Below are 20,112 nucleotides of genomic sequence, written 5' to 3'. Positions count from 1 at the left end.
AGAAGGTGGTTCCCTTCCCTCCAAGTAGTTTCTTTACCCCATGGCCCTGCTTTTCCTTTCCCCCCTTGCTCATTTGCCACTTGCCCCTGGGCATCTGCTCCTCCACCCACTGCTCCCAGGGCAGCATGGTGGGATGCAGGGATGAGAGATGAGTGTCTCCTTGCTCCTGCAGCCAGGAATAGTTTAAAGCCCTCAAAAATTAGTCTATCCATCTATCCATGGATAGTTGTAGTTGCAGTTGGGTCTTGGGGTGCTTGGGCGTGGCCAGAAGACCCAAGAAGGGACTTTGAGGTTTACACAAGGCCTTTCTGGGCAGTAATGCTCATATTGGGTACTTTAACTCTTGCAAGTGCAGGATCTGCGTTTAACTTTTTTTTTCTTTTTTTTTTCTTTTTTTTTTTTCTTTTTTCTTCCACAGGAACATAAAATATTCCACAGAGGAACAACCTGCTTTGAAGTCCCTACATACCACATCTTGCACGTCCAGGTCAGTCCCAACATGGCCATTATTAATAAAGGGTGACAGCATGCACCTTATGTTTTTGGGATTACAAGGAGTGCTGATGCTGTCCCTTTCCCCAAGCACAGCCAACAGCTCGAGGGCAGCTTGTAGGTTACTGCCTGTCCCACACACCACACTCCTACCATGGCAGAGGTTTTGGTGAGGCATTTAGTGATATTTTTGCATTGGTGGCAAGCAGTGGTGTTGTGATGCTCCTACGGCCAAAGCAGGACTTGTTTTGATTTAGCAGCCCTGGTACAGTTAAAATGTAACAACTTTTGTAACAACTTTTTAGGTGTGTATTTCCTAAAACAACAAATAGCCACTTTAAACCCAAACCTGGTTTCTCCCGGGGATATGAAGAGGTTGAAGAAATCAGCAAGGTTTGTGAAAGCAGCTTTGGGAATCAATGCAAGTAAGGGGGAATTTTGGCAGGTGGCATTACAGTTAATCACTTCTGTCTGAGAACAGCAACACAACATGTGTTTTAAGCAAAATCTGATGGGGAGACCTAGTAGACATGAGGGTGTCATGAAGGTCTGCAGGTCATGGGTAAGTTACCTGTTACTATAAACTGCTTTTAAAACCAATAATCAGCTCTAGGGATGATTTATGATTTATTTTAAAAGCAGAATACAGAAAGCTCTCCAGCAACCCAAACACGATCACAAATCGGTGCTTCCTTTCGATCTGAAGCGTTGATGTCTCAGGCGATGGGGGCGTGGACCGTGCCAAGAAGCCGCCAGACCGTGAGTGCAGCTCTGCCCGGGTGCCGTGGCTCAAAGAGCCCTTCGGCAAATGGACACAGTCTGTTTGCACAGCGAAAATCCCTGAAGCGGGAAAAGCGCCACGTAAGAGCAGGCACTGACCCGTGGGGAATGAGTGCGAGCCCTGCTGCGAGCGGGGAGGAGGGCGCGCATTCCTCGTGTGCCTGCGGGTGCATCTGTGCTCCTCCTGCCCGTGTCCGTGTGTCTGCGCACGCCGTGCGTGTCTGCCCGTGCCTGGCCGGGCGCCTACATGGGCATCAGCAGAGGCAGCCTGTCCGTGTCCGTGTCCGTGGGCCCGGCCGTGCCCGCGGGTCCCGCTCCGGACGGGGCTACGCCTCCCTGCGCGGGGCGGGGAGGCGGCAGCGCACCCTCGCCAGCGGGACAGACACACGCACAGACAGACCCACGGACACACGGAGCGACCCACGGACAGCGGCACCGCACGCCGCCCCATCCCATCCCGTCCCGTCCCGTCCCGTCCCGTCCCGTCCCGTCCCATCCCGTCCCGTCCCGCCGCCCCCGGGCAGCTCCGCGGCGCCGCCCCCGCCTCCTCCTCCCGCCGCCGCCGCCGCGGCCGCACAAAAGGCGGCGGGGAGGGCCCGGCCGGGAAGGGCAGCCCGGCCGCCCCGGCCGCCGCACCATGCCCCGCCGAGGGGGGCTGCCGGCCCCCGCCGCCGCCCGCCGGCCCCCCCCGCTCCTCCTCCTGCGCCTCCTCCTCCTGGCCGCCCCGCTGCAGCCCGGCAGAGGTAAGGGCCGCTCCGCTCCCGCCGCCCCGGGCCCTGCCAGCGCCGCTCCGGAAGGCGGCTTGGCCCCCAGACCCGCCTCGGTGCTCTCCGTTACCGTCTGTGCTCCGCGCTCCTCTCGCCCCCCTTCCCGCTGCCTCCCCCGCCGCCCGCTTTGCCGTGCGCCCGCAGCCGGCGGGACGCGGTCCCCGCTGTCTCCGCTGTCCCCGCTGTCCCCTGCCCGGGGTGGCCGCTGCCGGGGCTCTCCGCGCATCCCCGCCGGCCCCGGCCCCCTCCCGCCTGCCCCCGGTTGCGGGTGGCGGGGAGCCGCGTTCCGGCAGCGCTGCGGGGCACGGACCGCATCCGCGGGGTGTTGCACCTTCGCCTTAAAAAGCACGGAACTGCTATTATACAGCTCGCTCTATGTATATTCCTAATGGGAGCGGCTGCAGCCACTTCTGTTCAGGGTAAGCACTTCCCGGGATGTTTGCCTGAGCGCGGTGTGATAATCCATGGGATGAGGAGCAGCAGCAGAAAGCGTCACACAGGCTGTGCCCTGCCGGTCACCGGTATCCACGCTCTCACCTTGTATCGTTCCTCATTTGCACCCAGAGAGAGGTCCCTGTCCCTCGTGGGGATGCTCTCGGTTTGCACACACACACGAGAACTGCAGTGCAGTTTGTAATTCTGCTCCAGCAGTACTGGAAATAGGGTTTCCCTCCTCTCTGAGCATTTGGGGAAACTTATAAGAAGGAACCCCACAAAATGCCTAAGTCCACCATTCGAGTACTTACTCTCAGTGCTTGATATTTTAATGAGTAATCTTAGGAAGAGGCTCATCTTGCAGAGTGCTGTGGCACATAATTGCAAAAGCTCAGGAGAAGCTTTCTTAATTTTTTTTTTTTTTTTTTGTGTGCCTGATCCATGAAAGTGATGGTTCAGTATTGTAGCAGACCATCTCGGGTCTTTTAAAATGCTTTTTGCAAGCACGGATAAAATGCTCCTTTTTCATGCTTAGCTGTATAAAGTGCATCACTTTTTTACTTTTTCTTTTTTTTTATCTGTCTTCCCTAAGCAAGCCAGTACATTCACCTCCGTTCGAGGAGCTGCCCAAACTAGGATTTCTTGCAGAACAGGTTTAAAATGAGGTCTGATAGCCTGGAGCATTTTTATGAGTAAATTTGATGAGTACTGTTCATCAGAGTTTCCTATCTTGCTCTGCATCTGTAGTTTGATGTATTAAAATCTCTGTTGTCTAGTGGGATACAGTCTTCCTCTGCTTTTTTGGGCTCTCCTGCAGCTCAATCCAAGGGAAGGATGTCATTTGGAGATGTTCTTTCTGCTTGCTGGACACTACTGGGCAAAATAAGTAGGGTGCAGGGCTTAGGACTCAGTGGCATCAGTGTGAAGGACTGTATGTGGGCAGTGCAGCTCAGCAATCCAGGGAGTGGATTATTTACCTCCAGAATAATCCCAGCTAAACCCTGGATGGAATTTTCCCCGTTATGAGAAGTTCAGTTGATTTTTCAGGAGTGGTTTCATTAAATGTACCACAGTCCAAAGAGCAGACTGAGTTCCTTCCAGTCTCAGTGGGTGACTTGCCCCAGCATCTGCAAGGATCTGGACTAGCATAAGCATCATCAGGTCCTTCCTCTGCTGGATTTGGGAAAGACTGCACTGAACCAAGCACAGCAAAGACTTGCATCTGGAAAATCCTGCGTTTCTAACTCCAACTCAGAAAGCTCAGGTTTCAGTCTAAAATTGGAGGGCTTCACAAAGCTCTGTTTTCACAACAATGCTGGAAATGGTTTAGTGTTGCTACAGAGTGGAAAGAAAAGCATACTTGGAAACTTCTAAAGCTGCCACCGGGAGGAATGTCACCCCATGGCTGGCCACAGGAGCGTGGGCTGCTTTGGTCATGGCACGCACTGGAAGGAGGAGACCTTGGTTTTCATTCAGCTCTTACTGTGACTAAGTAAACTCTCAAAAACCCAGCAGTCAGGAATGGAGGTAAATATTTCCATGCGGATGGGCGAGTGAAGCTGTGGGAGAGCCAGGCCTGGGTAGCCAGGGTATGAATGCAAGTATTTGCTAGTTAAAGCCCATTATTTTAGCTGGGTTACCCTGTGCACAGCTGCCAGAGCAGCAGCTCTCAAGGAGAGGCTTTGGGCCATGTTGTAGGGTTTGTAAATGCAAGTGTTAATTGCTGTCTAAATTTTAACTCAGTTGAACAAGTTACATTTTGCTTTATACAACTTATTTATGTTTTGAGCTCTTGTAGTGTCCAGGAGCTGGAATATAACTTTTGAATGCAAAAAAGGAATGAAACGCCTGGGGATGTGGTAACAGCCAGAAGGAAAAAAAAAGCCCACACTCTTAAGAAGGCTCTTGTTTGGTATGAATGAGCCCAAGGAGCCTGTTTGAATGAGAGCCATCGAGAGAGTGCAGGGCTTGGCTCTCTGGGGTTAGAGTTAACCACCTTGTGGGCAGCAGAGACCCGTCACTGCAGGGCTCTGGCACGGCCAGACCTCTGCAATGACTGACAGGACATACTTATCCTCTTTTTGTTTTAGTCCAGGGCATGCCAGGTTTTCCTCCAGCTGTCCAGCTTGATTCACTGCTTCCTGTGCTCACAGCTCAGCCCCTTATGGAGTGACCCAGGCAGCCACTGCTTTCCATTTCTTGGTGCAATATTCACATGGGATACAGCAAAAATTCTTCTTCCAAAGCTCTCGTGGCAGAAAGTTCTTGGGTCAGGAGAAAACTTCATGGGACTCTTCAGCAGCTATTGGCAACTCCGCGGAATCTGCAGATTACACCCAGCAGCAGTGTGGTGCGCTGGTATCTGCAGGTGCAACTGGCTGAAAATAGAGGCCTGACAATGCTTTTATTGACATTTGGGTTGGAAAAAATAGCAGATTGGGAGTTCAAGCCTGAGGCATTTCATTTGGAGTGTGCAGCCTCTGTGCTGAAACCTCGGTTGAAGATTTCTTTAATCATTTATTGACAGTGGAAGTTAATAGCTGCACCCGGGGGAGCTGGGCCATCAGTGGTGTGGAAGGGCACATTCATAGCCACAGGCATGCTTGAACAAGCTGCTGCATTCAGAGCCCGTACCATTGATGTCTACTTTGGCTGTACTTGTGTGGTTCAACTTCATTTTTAAAGCCCAAAGTGCAAATTGTGGATTTTGTAAGTGAAACCTGCTCGGGACCCCTTGTGCTGCCGGACACCAGCAACCCAGGAGCAAAGAGCATCAGCCTGGCTGATGCCCCTGCTGGGATCACAGGCAGGGAGAGCCAGTGCAAACACACTGCAAGGCTTAACCTGGATATCCTGTGGAAATGTCTCTTGTAGTAAAATAAAAGTAATGTACTGCAACATGAGTCCACTGTGAGAATCACCTGTGTGGGAAGGAGATCAGTATGTTTCAAGAGTGCTTTAATATGAAAATTATGGGGAGAGGCCCTCCCCATATATTCAGCTAGAAAAAATGAGAAGATATGCCTGAAGATGTATCTTTAAAAGTCAGCATCTTGGGCTTTTGGACAGCCAGCTCCATGTTTCAGAGTGGTCAAACAGTTATTGAATTTTGCCTACAGTAATGGGGGTGTTTGATTAGGCATATGAGTAGCTGGACTCTTTGATTAACCAGACACCATTGAAATGGAGTAAAGAAAAATCACCAGATTCAGTCATTTTTTAGAGGTTCTCAGCACCCCAAAGCAAGTTTCTGTCCTTTTCATTTACCTAAGGGAAGGAAAAGAAAACAAGACCTCCTTACAGGTGAAGAGAGATTTACGGCTTCTCCTGCCTTTTAGGCTCCTGGGAGATTATTTGCTCTTGTTTGGATTTACAGTGTGTTTAGCATTAAGAATGTTTCAGAACCCTCCTAAGCCCTGTTTTGGAGTGGAATAACCATTCAGCCCCCACTGTTTTCTCTTGCTGAAGGTCTCAATCTGTGCACCAGTGGAAGCGCCACGTCCTGTGAAGAGTGTCTCCTCATCCATCCCAAGTGTGCCTGGTGCTCCAAGGAGGTAGGTGGGCACATCTCGTTTGACTTCCGTGCTTTTTGTAGTGCTGGAAGGGAGCTCTTTTCTCACCTTGCCTGTTCCTGACTCATGCCACAAGGGGTGAGTGAGGGCAGAGGATGCTCCATGCCGAGTGTATTTCGGGTGTATGGGACTCCTCAGCTCTTTGACATCATAGGAAATAAGTCTCTGACCCCACTTTGACCCCCACACACCCTCACAGAGCAGCACTGTTCCTTCAGTCCTTCTGCCCCTTCAATTACCTTCTTGTTTCTGGTGGGTGCTGGGTCCCTGCATGGGCTCTGTGTTACAGGGAGCTTTGCTCCAAAGCTCTCTCCCCAAAAAGCCCCAAGCCCCTGGCTAGTGTCCTGCTACGTGTCCCTTGTCGTGTGGCCTGGCATGGGCTCTTTGTCTGTAACAAAGATAAATTCTCCTTTCTGAATCTATTGTGTCATTTTGGGGGGGTGACCCATGCTTCTGGCATTGGTGCCAAGAGTTTCACAGAGTAACTGAGCACTTCAGAGGGAAAATACATCCTTGTGCTGATGCTGATGCTGCTCACCCATAATTCAGCTGCACCTCCTGGTTTGTGAGCAAATACTTCCCCCTGCTCTCTAGGGGCTGCTCATGAGTTTAGGTATGTATATATATATATATATATGTATAATCCCATATATGTCTTATCAAGCAGACTTACAATTTCTAGAGAGCAAGGTGTGTGAAAGCCCTAATAATGTTTGATGCATAGAAAGCAATTGTCTGCTTAGTGCAGGTCCTAGGTATTCAGGAGAGAAGTATGGATGCTTTCAGATGCATGGAAAAGTCTGAAAAACAGGCTGGCACAGCTGCTGTGTCAGGAACCAGTTTTGGGATGGGAGAACCCCAGGGCAGTAGGTGATCTTGAACCTCTGGATGGGCATGGCCAGTGGTGATGCTGTTCTGTTCCCTGCTGGCCCTTATTCCTCTAGTGTGGCCATCCCTGTCCCCTTCTGGGCACTCACTTCAACTTCCAGCTGCAGCTGGTGCTGCTGAGCTGAGGATGCAGCCTCTGTCCCCGCTGCTCTTCCCGTCCCTCCTCCTGCCAGGCCTGCCTGGGGCAGCTGCCAGCTCCAGGGCAGAGGATGGGGTTGGGATGGAGGATGGGGTGAAGGTGGCTTCCAGCCCCTCTGGTTTGGGTCTCGGGGGGTGCCCCAGGCCCTGTGTCTGTTTCAGTGGATGTTTCACTGGTAAGCACAGCTGCAGCTCTCCAGGGAAAACCCCGTAATGCTACAAACACCACGCTGCTGCCTGACAGCGTCACAGCTTCCTTGGGTTGTTTTTTCCAGCCAGGCAATTGGTGTGCAGAAGGGAAAGGGTAAAGCAAAAGATCTTGCTTCTGAGACATCTTGTAAACAGCTGTAAGAGCTCCTCTTCCAGCCAGCTAATCTGTGGTGGTGAGACTGGATCCAGGAACGCTGGCTATTAAGCTATGGGTACCCAATAGCTTGTGCTTTTTTTTGTTTTTTTTTTTCTTACTTGGCATCAAAAGACAACTTTCTGCAGAATGCTGCTAGTGGAAATGTTTATCTGGTGGTCACTGTGACCACTAATTGTACTAATGGGACTGGCAGCCTGACTCTTATCATGCAAACAGGGTAGTTACTAAAAAAAAAAGAAAATTCCTGACTGGAATGGAGGGGCCAAGGAGGAAGATGGGTGTTTACAGGGAAGTCCTGTAATACTTCCTGACCTTTAGCCTGCAGAAGCTATTTAAAAATACACAGTTCAAGGTGTTTTGTGCCAAGAGCTATGTGTTCAAAAGCTGCTGTTCCTATTACATGCTACATGCTAAAGTTAGCAAGTACTTATCCTAATTCTGTATTTTTTGTATTTTTTTTTAGAATGTGCTCTTTGAAACTAATTATTTCTCTTTAGCTGAGATCATCAGGTGAGGTAATGGGATTTCCAAGATACCTGGAGTTTTTCAACTTCAGAAAGTTTTAAAGTAATATTATAAACTCTATAATATCCGCCTTCGTTTCATAGTCATTTCACCACCTTATTCCCCTTCCCTCTGCTGCAGCCTAGTCAGGTTTATTAAATTTATTAGATAGCTCTTAATGTGTTTTCCTTAGCTTTTCCATTGGCTGCAGTTTGCTGTCTGTGTTTCCTTGTTGCATATATGCCAGTCAAATTTTATAGCTCTGCTGCTCTTTAAATATCAGGGGTAAGATATTGGAGTGTGTTCCACAGATGGCAGCTGTGTTGTAGTAGAACCTCAGTCAGCTGATTTGTGTGTATTTTGTGCTCCCTTTGCATTTACTTTACAGGTTTGTGAGCAAATTGGCCCAGCTTTTATCGATTTTGCAAGCAACAATTAACACTTTTGTCAGGAAATATATATAGTAGAAGTCTATCAGTACATGTATAATTCTATATAAAATGTATACAGTATGTTTAGAGATGTCTGTTACATGGTTTATATAGATATATATATATATACACATTGTATAGTTATATATAATTGCATTGTATAGTTATATGTATAATTGATCTTCCTGCATATGTACACATTCTTGTATTTCCTTTGGGGAAATATTTGGGGAATAATATCACTTGGTGGTACCATCATACCAGTTTTTTTGGGAGCTCTATCCCAATAGTTTCCCAGGAGGAATAAAGTTTCCTGAATTTACACTGCCCTGAATTGTGAGGGTAAGGGGATGTGTACAGATAGATCTTAGAGCAGAGCAGGCAAGGTGCTCTCACTTTATGACTGCCACCTCCTCACCTGTTGGTACAGGGTGCATCACGTCCCCTGCCTTGGTTGGGCTTCTTTCCACTCCTGCTTGTGCTCAGCATCCCTGTTCCCATCCAAAGGGGTGATGATGGATGAGCTGAGGATAGCAGCTTCTGGTGTGCAGCAGCCCTAGAGCCTCCCAGGGCTGCTGAGCTAACCACAGGTCTTTGGGCTCTTGGAAATTTGGGAGCAGGCATCGATTCTGTTGGTTTGTGGAAGAATACCTTGAAAGGCAGGCCTCAAGGGTGGTGATTTCAATGGCACTTAGAAGAGGAGGTGTGAATATGTGGCCTTAACCATCACCTGAGCATGCTTGAAACAGGGCTCTCTGAGGGAGAATGACTCCTGGTGTGATGGAGACTGCTGCAGCCTGTCCATCCATGCTGGAGCTGAGGAACCTGCAGGGTCTAGGAGAGGCTGGAAATGATGAGAAATTGCTGACGTGGTGCTGGTGAAATATTCTGACTGGAAGCTGCACACTGGCCTGTGGGGTTGCTGTATCTCTGTGGCTGCCTGGTTTCCATGTGTGGGACCAGAGGATGCTTGTGGAATTTTTTGCAGTGACACCTGGCTGCCCAGGCTGAGCAGGATTTTTGGGTTTGCTGGGGAGAACAGGGAGCTCAGGAAGTGGCTTCAGTTCTATCCTCTGAGCTGCCAGGGCAGGTGTGAAAGAAAGGTTGGGGTTTTAATTGTGCTAAACCTCCCTGGGGTGATTGCAGGGGGTGAAGCTCTTCAAAAGAGCATTTAGGAGTACCACTGTGGGGGGGAAATGTCACCATTATGTTTTCTTTTTTGAATCTTTGGGGAGCAATGTACCAGTGTGCAGAGGCTCCTCTTGTTTGTTGGATGTGTTTTTTAGGTGGATGAACTGTGTTCATCTGTCCATTACCTATGTGGATGCATTTATGTGTGTAGATGGAAACCAGAGATACACATTAATTAAACTGCAATGTCCTTTTTGAGTAAGTGAACTGAAATTTCCCCAGTGGCACCCTCTGTTTTCCAGCAGGTGCTTTTACCCCATCCTCTTCCGTCTCAGAAATGTATGCCTAGAGAATGAGGAAAGAAAATCAAGGATGTTCCTAAAGGGAGCATAGCATATCAAGTTTTTATTTGTGGTGGTTTTTTTCTTTTTTAAACGGAGAAAGCGGGCATGTTTCAGGCAGAATTAATGCAGAACTGGATTGATTAAAGCAAAAAATTATTGAGACTTTCAGCAAAAGAGAACAGGATGGGCTGAATGGTAGGGACATGCCCAGTCAGGAATTAGGTATTAGATACAGTGAGTGCTATTCTCCATTTTTATAGCATGAGCCAAGCAATTTGTCTTAAAACTGTCAAACTGATGAGCATGTAATTGTCACAGTGTTGTCTCCATTCATCCTGTCTGCCTGTGTGCATTCCCCTTTGTGAGCTTGTTAGCACCGACCAGGGGCTGGAGCAGCCAGAGTGACTGACAGGGGCTGGGGGATCCATCTTCCAGAGTGCTCCTCTGGGGCACAAAGCAAAGTTTGGGGTGGTTCCCCCTTGTGAGGGGCATCTGCTGCATTTCTTGCCCAAGCAGGCCTGCAGGCAGGTGATTGGCAGATGTGTGGGCACATTGAATCGCTTCACTGACCCCAGGGTGTTCTCTGCTTGGGGAAAATTGGGGTTTGAACCAGTGTGCTGTGTCTGAGTTGCTGTGGGGCTGCCTTTTGGTGTGGTTTCTCAGGAGCTGTCTGGACCTGTCCAGACAGGTCTGCTCATCCTTTTTCCCTTTACTGAACCCCAATGAGCCTTGATTTTCTGTGTCACAGAAAACTTTGCACTAGAGTTGGATGTACCTGGTATGCCCCTGCTCAAACCCAAGCTTTGGGTTTGACCTATGGGTGTTTGTTTGCAGGGTACAATGGTGATTGCTGGGACTTTCCCAAGGCCACTGTCACCCTCCTGCTCAGTGTTACTCTGCCTGAGTAAGAAATCAAGATAAAGTAGGGGGTCAATCCTGCACCCCTGGGTGCTGTGCTGCACCACCCTCCCCTCAGGCATTTGTACCCCTGAGGGTGGATATTTTCTTCCACTTCAGGTAATATGGCTTTTCACAGGACAAGAAAATAGCTGGGTTTGATTGGAGCTGCAGGTTAGCAATTGCTGCCCTTTGGCAAGTTCTCTGGACCCATTTTAGAAGAAAGTTAGAGAAAATTGCTGGATCAAGCAAGGGGATCCTGGAGGAGTGCAAAGGTACTGCTGACCTAAGAGCCTAAGAGTTGTGTAGGGGCTTTCCTACACACCTGACCTCTAGGACTTCCTTTGGAATCTTTGGAGCAGACCCTGGGAAGGCTTGGGAACACCTGATAGAAGCTGTGGTTATGTGAGCAGCCCTAAATATTGTCCTATTTGGATGCTTCTCTCCAATGTTAGTTACTCGAGAGTAACTACAAGTTCCCAGCTGTGCTCCTGGGCTGTTTGTGTTGCTTTTTGCAACACTTTTTTGGAGTGTCCTTTCTAATAGGTGGCAGCAGAAATGAGCTGGCAGGGGTGTTCAGCTGGAGCTGTGGTCTGGGTACTGGGAGAGCAGGAGAGCATCTCCCCCTGTTGCTGGGTGGATAGGTCCAGGGGAGCACCTGGACCCCACCAGCTTTTTGTTGGTTTCAGGTAAAACCACATCTGGGAAAAACTCTTCTCCAAGGCTGCCTGAAATGTGTGTCTCTGAAAGGCTGGGCCTTGTTTTCAGTTTTGTGAGGGATTCTGATTTTTATTTTGTCATGCTGGAGATGATTTAAATAGTCCCAGTCCTCCTTTTTTGGAAGTTCATCTGTTTACACGGCACGTTCCAAGAAATTTGTGTTCGTATCCATCTGATGTGCCGTCGTCGGTTTCTTGGCTGGACCCTGCTGCTGGATGCTGGAATGCAAATCTCTCATTTTTCAAATAGCATTGGGACCTTGTAGTGAGAAAAATGCAGCTGCAAGCCTCTGTCTGTGTCCCAGGGCCCTGTATCCAGGCTTGTCCTTGAGGGACCCCTGGAGATCACCCCATGAGGATCTGTCAGGAGCCTCTCCCTCCTTGATGTCTCCTGTCCTCTGCCATGCTGGAGTTTCAGCAGTAAGTGAGGTTCATTCAGCCCCACACTGGTTTTGGCTGAGCAGCTGAAGGAGGGGCTGGCATGGCTGCAAGCATCTTCTCTGCATTATTTCATGTCATATTAGTCCCTCAGCCCTGGAGCTGAAGAGTGTTGTCTCTATTGTTGTAGTGCAGAAGTAAGTAGGAATCGACTGTTGAAAACCCAGTAAGTTTTGGGCATGTGACATGTTCCCTTTAGCACTTTTGGGGAGGAAAAAAAAAGGCATTCTAACAAATAGGCTCTTGCAAAAGGGTGCATTGTGTTCCCGGCTGTTCCTGAGCGCTGCCCTGCACAAGGCTGCTTTGTGCACCACGCACGGGGCTTGCAGCGAGGGCTGGAGCTCTGGGATGGGTGTTGGGAGACTCCTGGCCATCCTGTGGGAGGGGGCCTCTGCCTGCACCTTGCTGCTTGAGCCTGACTCTTTGTGGTGGGCACAGTCTGCATTTTCACCAACTCCTGTGAAGTTTCTCCCACCTCCCTTATTCCCCACACAGTGCTTGTGTGGGGACGTGTCTCACCCAGGGGAGCGGGAGCCACCAAGCCTGTCTTCAGCTTCACATCTTTACCTGGCCCTCTCTGGGTTGTTGGGTTTGTCCTGCTTCCCTCAGTGGCACCTCCTTGCTCTTTCTTCTGTCTTTTGGAAAGCTCCTTTGAGATGGTGCATGTGCATAAAATAATAGGGATGGCAATGGGCTGTCCCTGCAGCAAACCAGGTGCTTTGCTTTGCTCTCTTGTGGCCAGGGCTGGGAACAGGTGCTGCTGCTGTGGCTGGGCTGAAAACACAGGCTTAGGTTTCTGTTTCAGAGCTCTGTGAGCAAACTCAGTGTTCAAATCCTCACAGAACTTCCTTTTTTGGTTGATCCCTTTGAAAGGCTCAAGGCTCAGTGCAGGCTGCTTCCAAGAACAGTCACCACAAAGGACACCAGCTTCTCCTTGTCATCACCTAGTTGTCAGATACCAGCATGTCAAAACAAAGCCCCTGCTGTGGGATTGATGCATTCCCCTCCACTTCCTTTTTGTCCCTTCTTCTCCCCCCAGGATTTCAGCAGCACAAAGTCCATCACATCCCGGTGCGACTTCCTGCAGAACCTGCTTGCGAACGGCTGCGCCGGAGCCATCGAGAACCCCAGCAGCAGCATCAGCGTGGTGAGGAACGTCCCCCTGAGCAGCAAGGGCTCTGGCCAGAGCCACCTGGATGTCACACAGATCACGCCTCAGAAGGTCGCCTTGAATCTTCGTCCTGGTGAGTCCCCAGCAGCTCTGTGGGGTGTGGGGGGAGGGAGAAAGGGTGGCCAGGACGTGCCAAGAGCAGGGTGTAGCTTGTGGCCTTGTAGCCCACTAAAGCAGGTGACTGCTGGCCCCTTCCATACCTTTGAACTTTGCTGGTGAGTCACAAACAGGTTTGGGGCTGAGGGATGTGTCCTCCATGAGAGGACGCCGCTGTTGGGCAAAGTCAGTCTAAGCCCACCCACAACTGCTACCAGAAATGGTTTTAACACCTGCGTGTGTCTAGGAGGAACCTGCTTGGCATCAAAATGGCATCACTGTGTGGAAGGAGTTAAAATAACTTTGGTTCCTCCGCTAAGCTGACAGGGCATGACTCTAAACTGAGACAGATCCTTCTATAAATTGGAAACAAACCCACATATCTGTTTTCTGTCAGTATGCAAAAGAGCTATGGGATCAAGGCAGAAGATGGAGATTTGAACTTGTGACTCAGGCCTTGGACTGTAGCCAGGTCTCTCTTTCATTCTCCTGAGCCATCACTTTTCTTCAATCTCTTCCTTTTAATTAAAAATTAGAAGGGAACAGCTCATCCAAGCTATGTGAGCATGCTTGTTATCAAAAGTTTTTGCATGGTGGGGGGAGGCTTTAATGTGGGTTTAGAATTCTTGAAAAAATTTGGCAGCTGACATTTCTGAGGAGGGAAAAAAGCTCTTTATTGCAAAGATAAGAAGCAAATATAAAAGCTTGATTCATTATAAGCGATTGGTGTGGGTTTCTTAGGCTTACAGTTTTGTGACAGCTCTCATGAGCATACAGAAAAGAGAAATATTGATGTTTTACTAAAGAAAAACAGGGGTTTGAGCTGGTGCTTATGCTATCAGTGCTCTCCCAGAGCCTGCCAGCTGCTACAGGAGTTTTTGTTCTAGCTGTGTAAGTTAGAAATTGTCATGTTTTTCAACTAACTTCCTCAGCTGTCATTGGTCAGACCCTCAAATCTAAAAAAATTTTCTTCAAAGCCTTAAAATCAGATACCTGAGAGCAGTCACCACTGTTCATACATTTGCATGCATGGCTTCTGCCACTGAATGTTGTGTTAAAAAAGGGAACAAAAGGGAGTTGTTGTTACTGCTGTTTCTTGAGGCAATTCCTGACAGAAAGGGCTGGCTCAGCTTTCTCATCTCATCTCCTGTGCATCCACCTCCACACACAGTGCCTGGTGCTCAGCAAATCCTGCTTTGCCAGTCCCCAGCAGTTTTGCCCATCCAATGTCCACTGCTCCAATCAGTGGCAGGGTGTGGGGATCCATCTCCCTGTGGCCTCCTGGGGTCTGGCTTTTGGAAACCTTGGGCTGCACAGGGCTGGTGTGCTGCTTCTGCCCACCCTTGTGGGGACCACACTCATGGCCAACCTCAGTTCTTTGTGATGGAGAAACCCTCCAGGTCTGGGCTGAGCTGCAGGAATCATCCTGAGGACCCCCACAGCAATTCCCACTCTGAGACAGTGAACTCCTCTCCCTGTGCTCCTCTTGCAGAGCATCACAATCATTGCAGGAGGAGGGACAAACCTCGATGTTTGTGATAGTATCTCCCATTTTTCTTCTCTTTTTGATGTTGGGCAACACTTCACCTTCAAGCTGATGACTTCCTAAACCCTTGCATTAGCAGGCCCAGTTTAAATTATCCATTGATCCTTGAGTTTGGGAGAACAGGTTTCACCCTGTGAACCCAAGACAAAAAGGAGACGACGTTGATTTAATTTTGGGCACGAGGGGTGTCCTGTTTCAAAGACAAATTCACGCAGTCTGTGGTGGTCTGTGGCAATGGTGATCTTTTATTCTTAGACCACTAAGCAGAAGCAGAAGGGAGTGGATTGTCAATTGTTTGCTGTTCCCACCCAGGCAGTTTGATCTCATCATCCTATGGCAGAAGTCACGTCCCCAAATCTGTGTCCTCAGCTAAACTCCAAAGGCCTTAAATTGATGTTCTTACAGAGTAGCTTTTAGACTGAGCATTTAGTTTTTATAATATTGCTTTTTAATCTGGAGCCCAGCAATAAAGCAGCATGTCCTAGTTAAAAGAAATAGCAATAGTGTAAACAGACTTAAAAAATTAATAGATGCAGCTGTGTTGCTCATCAAGCTATAAGCCTCACCAAGCAGGAATAAGCTGGATAAGCATGATTGTTGAGTTTATGTCCTTAAATTGACTAAAATAATTTTTTCCAATTTCTGTGCTGCTTCTGCATGATGGTATCCAAGAAAAATTTCTGAATTAAGCTCAGAGTTTACAACTTGTCAGTAAAAGCCCTAAGGAGAGGATGGTGGCAACAGTATGTGAGGAAGGAGGGGGCTGGATTATCCCTAGAAGTAATACTATCCATAGAGAATAATAAATTCTTTTGCTCTTACATACATTAGCGATATTTTCTCTGACATAATTGGTTTGTGCAGTTAGGAGTGAAAGAAGAACCAGCCACAGGATCCTGTTGGTTTTGGTGCTTCTCAGGGACTAATAAATTCGTAACTATTAAGAGAAGCACGTTTGATCACAGCATCCCAAATACCCTTTCTGGCAGGAAGAGCAGTGTTTTTGGAAATGAAAACATTGCAAAATACAGAGGACACATCCCCTTTTTGAGTGGGAAGAATATGTAGGAATTAAAAATATGGGCATGGGAAAGAATTTTCCCAGATTTAAACACATTTTTGCCGCACTGAATTAAAGTCAAGCTTACAATCACAGTCTTTTACCCTGCAATCAGTGCTAACAGTTTTTGTGCTACATGAGTTGTGTTCTTCTTTGTTCCCCCACAAAATGCAAGCCAGGTATAATGTGAGGCCCACCTGGAGCACCTGCTGCACTCCACATCCCAGCCCTGTGCCCTGTCCTGCTCCTGCTGGACAAGAAAGCTGGGGAGGGTAAGGAGGAAGGAGGAATATTTAAGGCATGAGCTTCTTGCTTCCTACAGCTGGGCATTATCTACATGTGTGTGTTTGCACATGGTGCCTCCTGCAGCCCTGCCTTTCCCAGGTGGGGCTGCAGCAGATTGCAGGGAAATGCTGAAGGAGAAGGAGGGTGTTGTTGTTTGAGGAGCTCTGGCTTGGTGCAGCCTGACCCCAGGTGCCAGGCAGGGTCTGGCACCAAGGCTGCAGAGCCCCTTGTGCTGTGCATTGCCAGCATGGGATGGCAATGCACAGCACAAGGGGCTCTGCATTGCCAGTTGCATTTTGGGATGCTGTTGCTGCTGTTGGACTGGAAGTAAGTGGGAGCAGCTGTGCTGCTGTGCACAAGGAGGAGAACAATAAAGCAGTTAGGGAAATGTTTTCACAATACTAAAAAATGTGAGTTCCATTTCTGGGGAAGAAGAGGGGAAGCCACAAGTGTTTTGCAGAACCTGCCACTGCCTCAAGTTCAGCCTTGCCCTCAAAGGGCTGGGAGAGGTCAGAACTGGGAGCTTGGTTTTGAAAGGATCCAATTCCCTGGGGCTGAGACCCCAGTGAACTGGAAAAGGGGCTAATTTGGAAGCTGGGAGCATGGGATCTCCAAAGCCTGGCTTGTGAGGTTGGGGTTTGTGGTTTTATTTAGACCCCTCCCTCAGCAAAGTGAAAGGCAAACTTTTGCCACCTGCTGTCTGGGCTCCACCGAGGTCCATCTGGTGTGAAGCTGAGCTCACTTTGGGGCCACCTCAGCTTTTCTGAGGTGTAGGTATTGCCTGTGGTGGCCTTCCCTGGCACCCCTTCCAGAGAGTATCTCTGAAAACCAGTGGGGCAGAGGAGAAGGTCAGGGGCAGGCTTTCCTCTGCTTCTCTTCACATCTGCACAACCTGTGACTCAGCCCTGTCAGCTCCTTTCCTTGTGCTCATCGCTTCAGGAAGTTTCACCTCTGCCTCAGGGCTTCCATGGGTGACCCTAACAACTTTCTTTTTCACTTCCCTTTTGCCCTGATTTCTCCAGCTCCATTTTTGGGGGAAGCTCCTTTTCAAAGGTGTTTCTTCTGTGTCTGCTTCACCTTGACTTCCCTGCACAGCTCAGAGGATATCTTGCATTCACTTCATACTGGCTATTTTTTTCTGATCCTCTTTGTCTGCTCCACCTCCTACTGTCTTTTGTGCAGGACTTCTTGGACTGCTCCTGGTTTTCTTTGAGAATATCCTCAAGTAAATGTGGGCAGGGTCCCTGTTGCAGTAGTCCATGAAATATCCATTTAAGGTTCACCCTGCTTTTCTTTCCTGTTTTCTAAGGAAACATCCCTGGACTGCACACTGGGCAACAGTGTTTTTCATGTGTCCCTCCCTTAGACATTCTCTCAGATGAGATGGAAAGACTCTCTCTGATACCTCCAAAGAGCTAAAATAGAGACAAGCACTCCATGTCTTTTTCTTGCCAGCCAATATCCTACATAGCTTAAGAGGACCCAAAGTCAATACCTGTTTTCCTGTTAGTCCTAAGGGATGTATTTGGAAAAGCTTACCGCCCTCACCCTCTTCTTTTGAAAAGCGATCTCTCTGCTCTGCAGGGGGAAAAATAAAAGTGCGTTCTGGATTTTTCTGTGTGCTGGGATTTTGCTGCTCACCGTGGCCACCGTTTGTGCGCGTGCAGGTGACCGGACCTCGTTCCGAGTGCAGGTGCGGCAGGTGGAGGATTACCCCGTGGACCTCTACTACCTGATGGACCTGTCCCTGTCCATGAACGACGACCTGGACAACATCCGCAACCTGGGCACCAAGCTGGCCGAGGAGATGAGGAAGCTCACCAGCAACTTCCGTCTGGGCTTTGGCTCCTTCGTGGACAAAAACATTTCTCCTTTCTCCTACACGGCGCCAAGATACCAAAACAATCCCTGCATTGGGTAAGTGCTGGGTGCACCTGGAGGGGCAAGGTCTGTGTTCGCAGTCTTCATGTGCCTTTTTGCTGAAAATAATGAACCACACCGCAGCCCTGGCTTTTGGGAATGATGATGATACTTGAGCAATTCAAAATAGGACAGCTTCTAATTTTGCTGTGGGTGTGGGGAGATCTCTGCATCTGGACATGGGAAACTGTTGTACCAGGGAGCCTGAAGCTATTTTTAAGTACCTGAAAAGGATGCAGACATTGCAGGCTTTTTTACAGCCTTTAAGGAAAAGGAGCCAGAGCCAGAAATTCCTGATTTCTGATCCTAGCTCTGAGTCATACTTTGGCGTTGAGTAAATCAATTAAGCTTTTTGTCTGCATTTTACAGATAAGGAGACCAAGGCAATGTAACTTCTTCTCAACAAAAGTGTTTGAAGGAACTGAGATTTGCTATGGCCTATAGTGCTGATTAATGAGTTTTTGTAGAGTGTTTTTACGGCTGCAGGAGGGTTTTTTCATCTTTATTGCTGTGGAAGGAAAGCAAACTGGTAGTTACAAAAGACACAAATGATGTGGTTTACTTTGTGGTGATATGAGAGCCTTCATCCCTTTATTTCCTTTTTTTTTTTGCTTGTGTCTTTGCAAGTGTCTTTTTGTTTGCCTTTTAACCACCAGAGTTGGGATCAAGTCCATTGAATTGAGGATTATGCCAGAGCGAGATTGGGTGTAGGGAAGGGTGTCCAGGCTCACATGGGTTTGGGTGTTGGCACTGAAGGATGGATACAGCAGCAAGTGCCCTCCTGGGAGAGTGTCACCACTGACACCTTTGTATTCCCCATCTTCACCTCATCCATCAGTGAGTGCTTCCTAGTCACCTAAGGGCAGCGAGGAGAACCCTTTCATTTGAGCCATTTGTGGATACTTACATTGTAAGATCACCTCATGCATGGATGCCAAGCTCTGTGCATGCTCTGAGAGGCAGATAAAGACAGCTTGCATCAGCTGTGAGTTTCTAGGCCAGCTTTTGGCTCTGACCAAGCATTGGCAGCTCACTGCACATTGCTTGTTGACCGGACAAAAATTTTCTGTATTCGCTTTTCACCAGTTCTGTCCAGAGTGGAAAGTCAAATGGATTTTTACACTGAAAACTCTTGCTTTAATCGTGAGGCAAAAGTGACCACACTGAGCCACGAAGGTGTCTCTGCCATGATGGCATTACAAACCACAATCTTCATACAAACCACACTCTTCGTAGTGCTTCTCCCAGAAATTTGGCATAGCCTCCGAGGGATCCTCTGTCATCTCTGTCCTCCTCAGTCTCTGACACCTGCCCTCAGGCTGGGGACAGGCTCCAGCTGGAGAAATCTTGGAAACTTTGTTTGGCTGGTGTGTGATTTAATTGGTGTGACATGGCTTTTGCAAAGTGAAACAGAGTGAAACATGCAGGAGGAGATGGGTGCAGAAGGAAGAGAGGATGGAACTGGACAACTCAGCAGCAAAAGTGTACCTGAAACTTCCAATGACCTTTAATCAAGAACATCCAGAGCTGTCACCTCAGCTTTTCCCACCATGATCAGGCTATCTGTGTTCCTTTGGCTTTACCCACGTGGTTGCTTTTCTTTCTGTTGGTTACTTTAAGCCAGCCTGGTCTTAGGAAAACATTTAGGAAGGATTGCCCATGGCAGCTCATCTGGTAGGTGCTCCCTTCCAGGTGCCATGTGTCTCCTCTTCATCCAAACCAGGGGTGCTGGCTCCCTGCTCTCTGATGGAATCTCCTTCCCCAGCCTGCTCTGTGTGGGGGCTCTGGCTGCTGCCACGTGTCCCTGGTGAGCAAGGTGGGTTGTCAGGCGTGGTTTTGTTTGCAGCTATCCCTATCAAAACAAACTGTTCAGCATCTAAGAAAAGCTGCAAGTAAACTCAAGCTGCAGTGGTCCAGGCTCTCCCCTCCTCTTCCTTGTGGTGGTGACTGACTTGCAGGTCTGGGTGGGGTGCAGCCCTGTTTCCCTTGTCTCCCTCATCACCCCTGCTCCTGACTCAGCATCCTGGTGGGCTAAGGGCAGCTTGCTGAGACCCTGCAGTGAGAGGTTTCAGACATGGCAGACTTCTTGCCTTGCCCTGGGCATGAGCACAGTGCAAGTCTGGACGTGGAT

At 48.8% G+C, this 20,112-nt stretch overlaps 1 protein-coding gene across 2 annotated transcripts in view; it reads left to right on the top strand.

Annotated features, from left to right (window-relative positions):
- The first annotated feature begins 1,901 nt into the window (after nucleotides 1-1,901).
- The window catches only part of ITGB5 (integrin subunit beta 5), a 57,938-nt gene continuing 39,727 nt past the window's right edge, over nucleotides 1,902-20,112 (top strand). The window contains exons 1-4 of one of the 2 annotated variants that reach the window (XM_066553546.1): nucleotides 1,902-2,015; nucleotides 5,943-6,028; nucleotides 12,943-13,147; nucleotides 17,729-17,978. In XM_066553546.1, coding sequence (XP_066409643.1) covers nucleotides 1,910-2,015; nucleotides 5,943-6,028; nucleotides 12,943-13,147; nucleotides 17,729-17,978 — 647 coding nt within the window. In that variant the 5' untranslated portion in view covers nucleotides 1,902-1,909. Of the gene's footprint in view, nucleotides 2,016-2,412; nucleotides 2,459-5,942; nucleotides 6,029-12,942; nucleotides 13,148-17,728; nucleotides 17,979-20,112 lie in introns of those variants that run through there. The other variant, XM_066553548.1, reaches the window with a different exon arrangement.

The sequence above is a fragment of the Molothrus aeneus genome, chromosome 7 (assembly GCF_037042795.1).
Source record: "Molothrus aeneus isolate 106 chromosome 7, BPBGC_Maene_1.0, whole genome shotgun sequence".
Taxonomy (NCBI): Eukaryota; Metazoa; Chordata; class Aves; order Passeriformes; family Icteridae; genus Molothrus; species Molothrus aeneus.
This window is presented reverse-complemented; position numbering and strand designations above follow the sequence as displayed.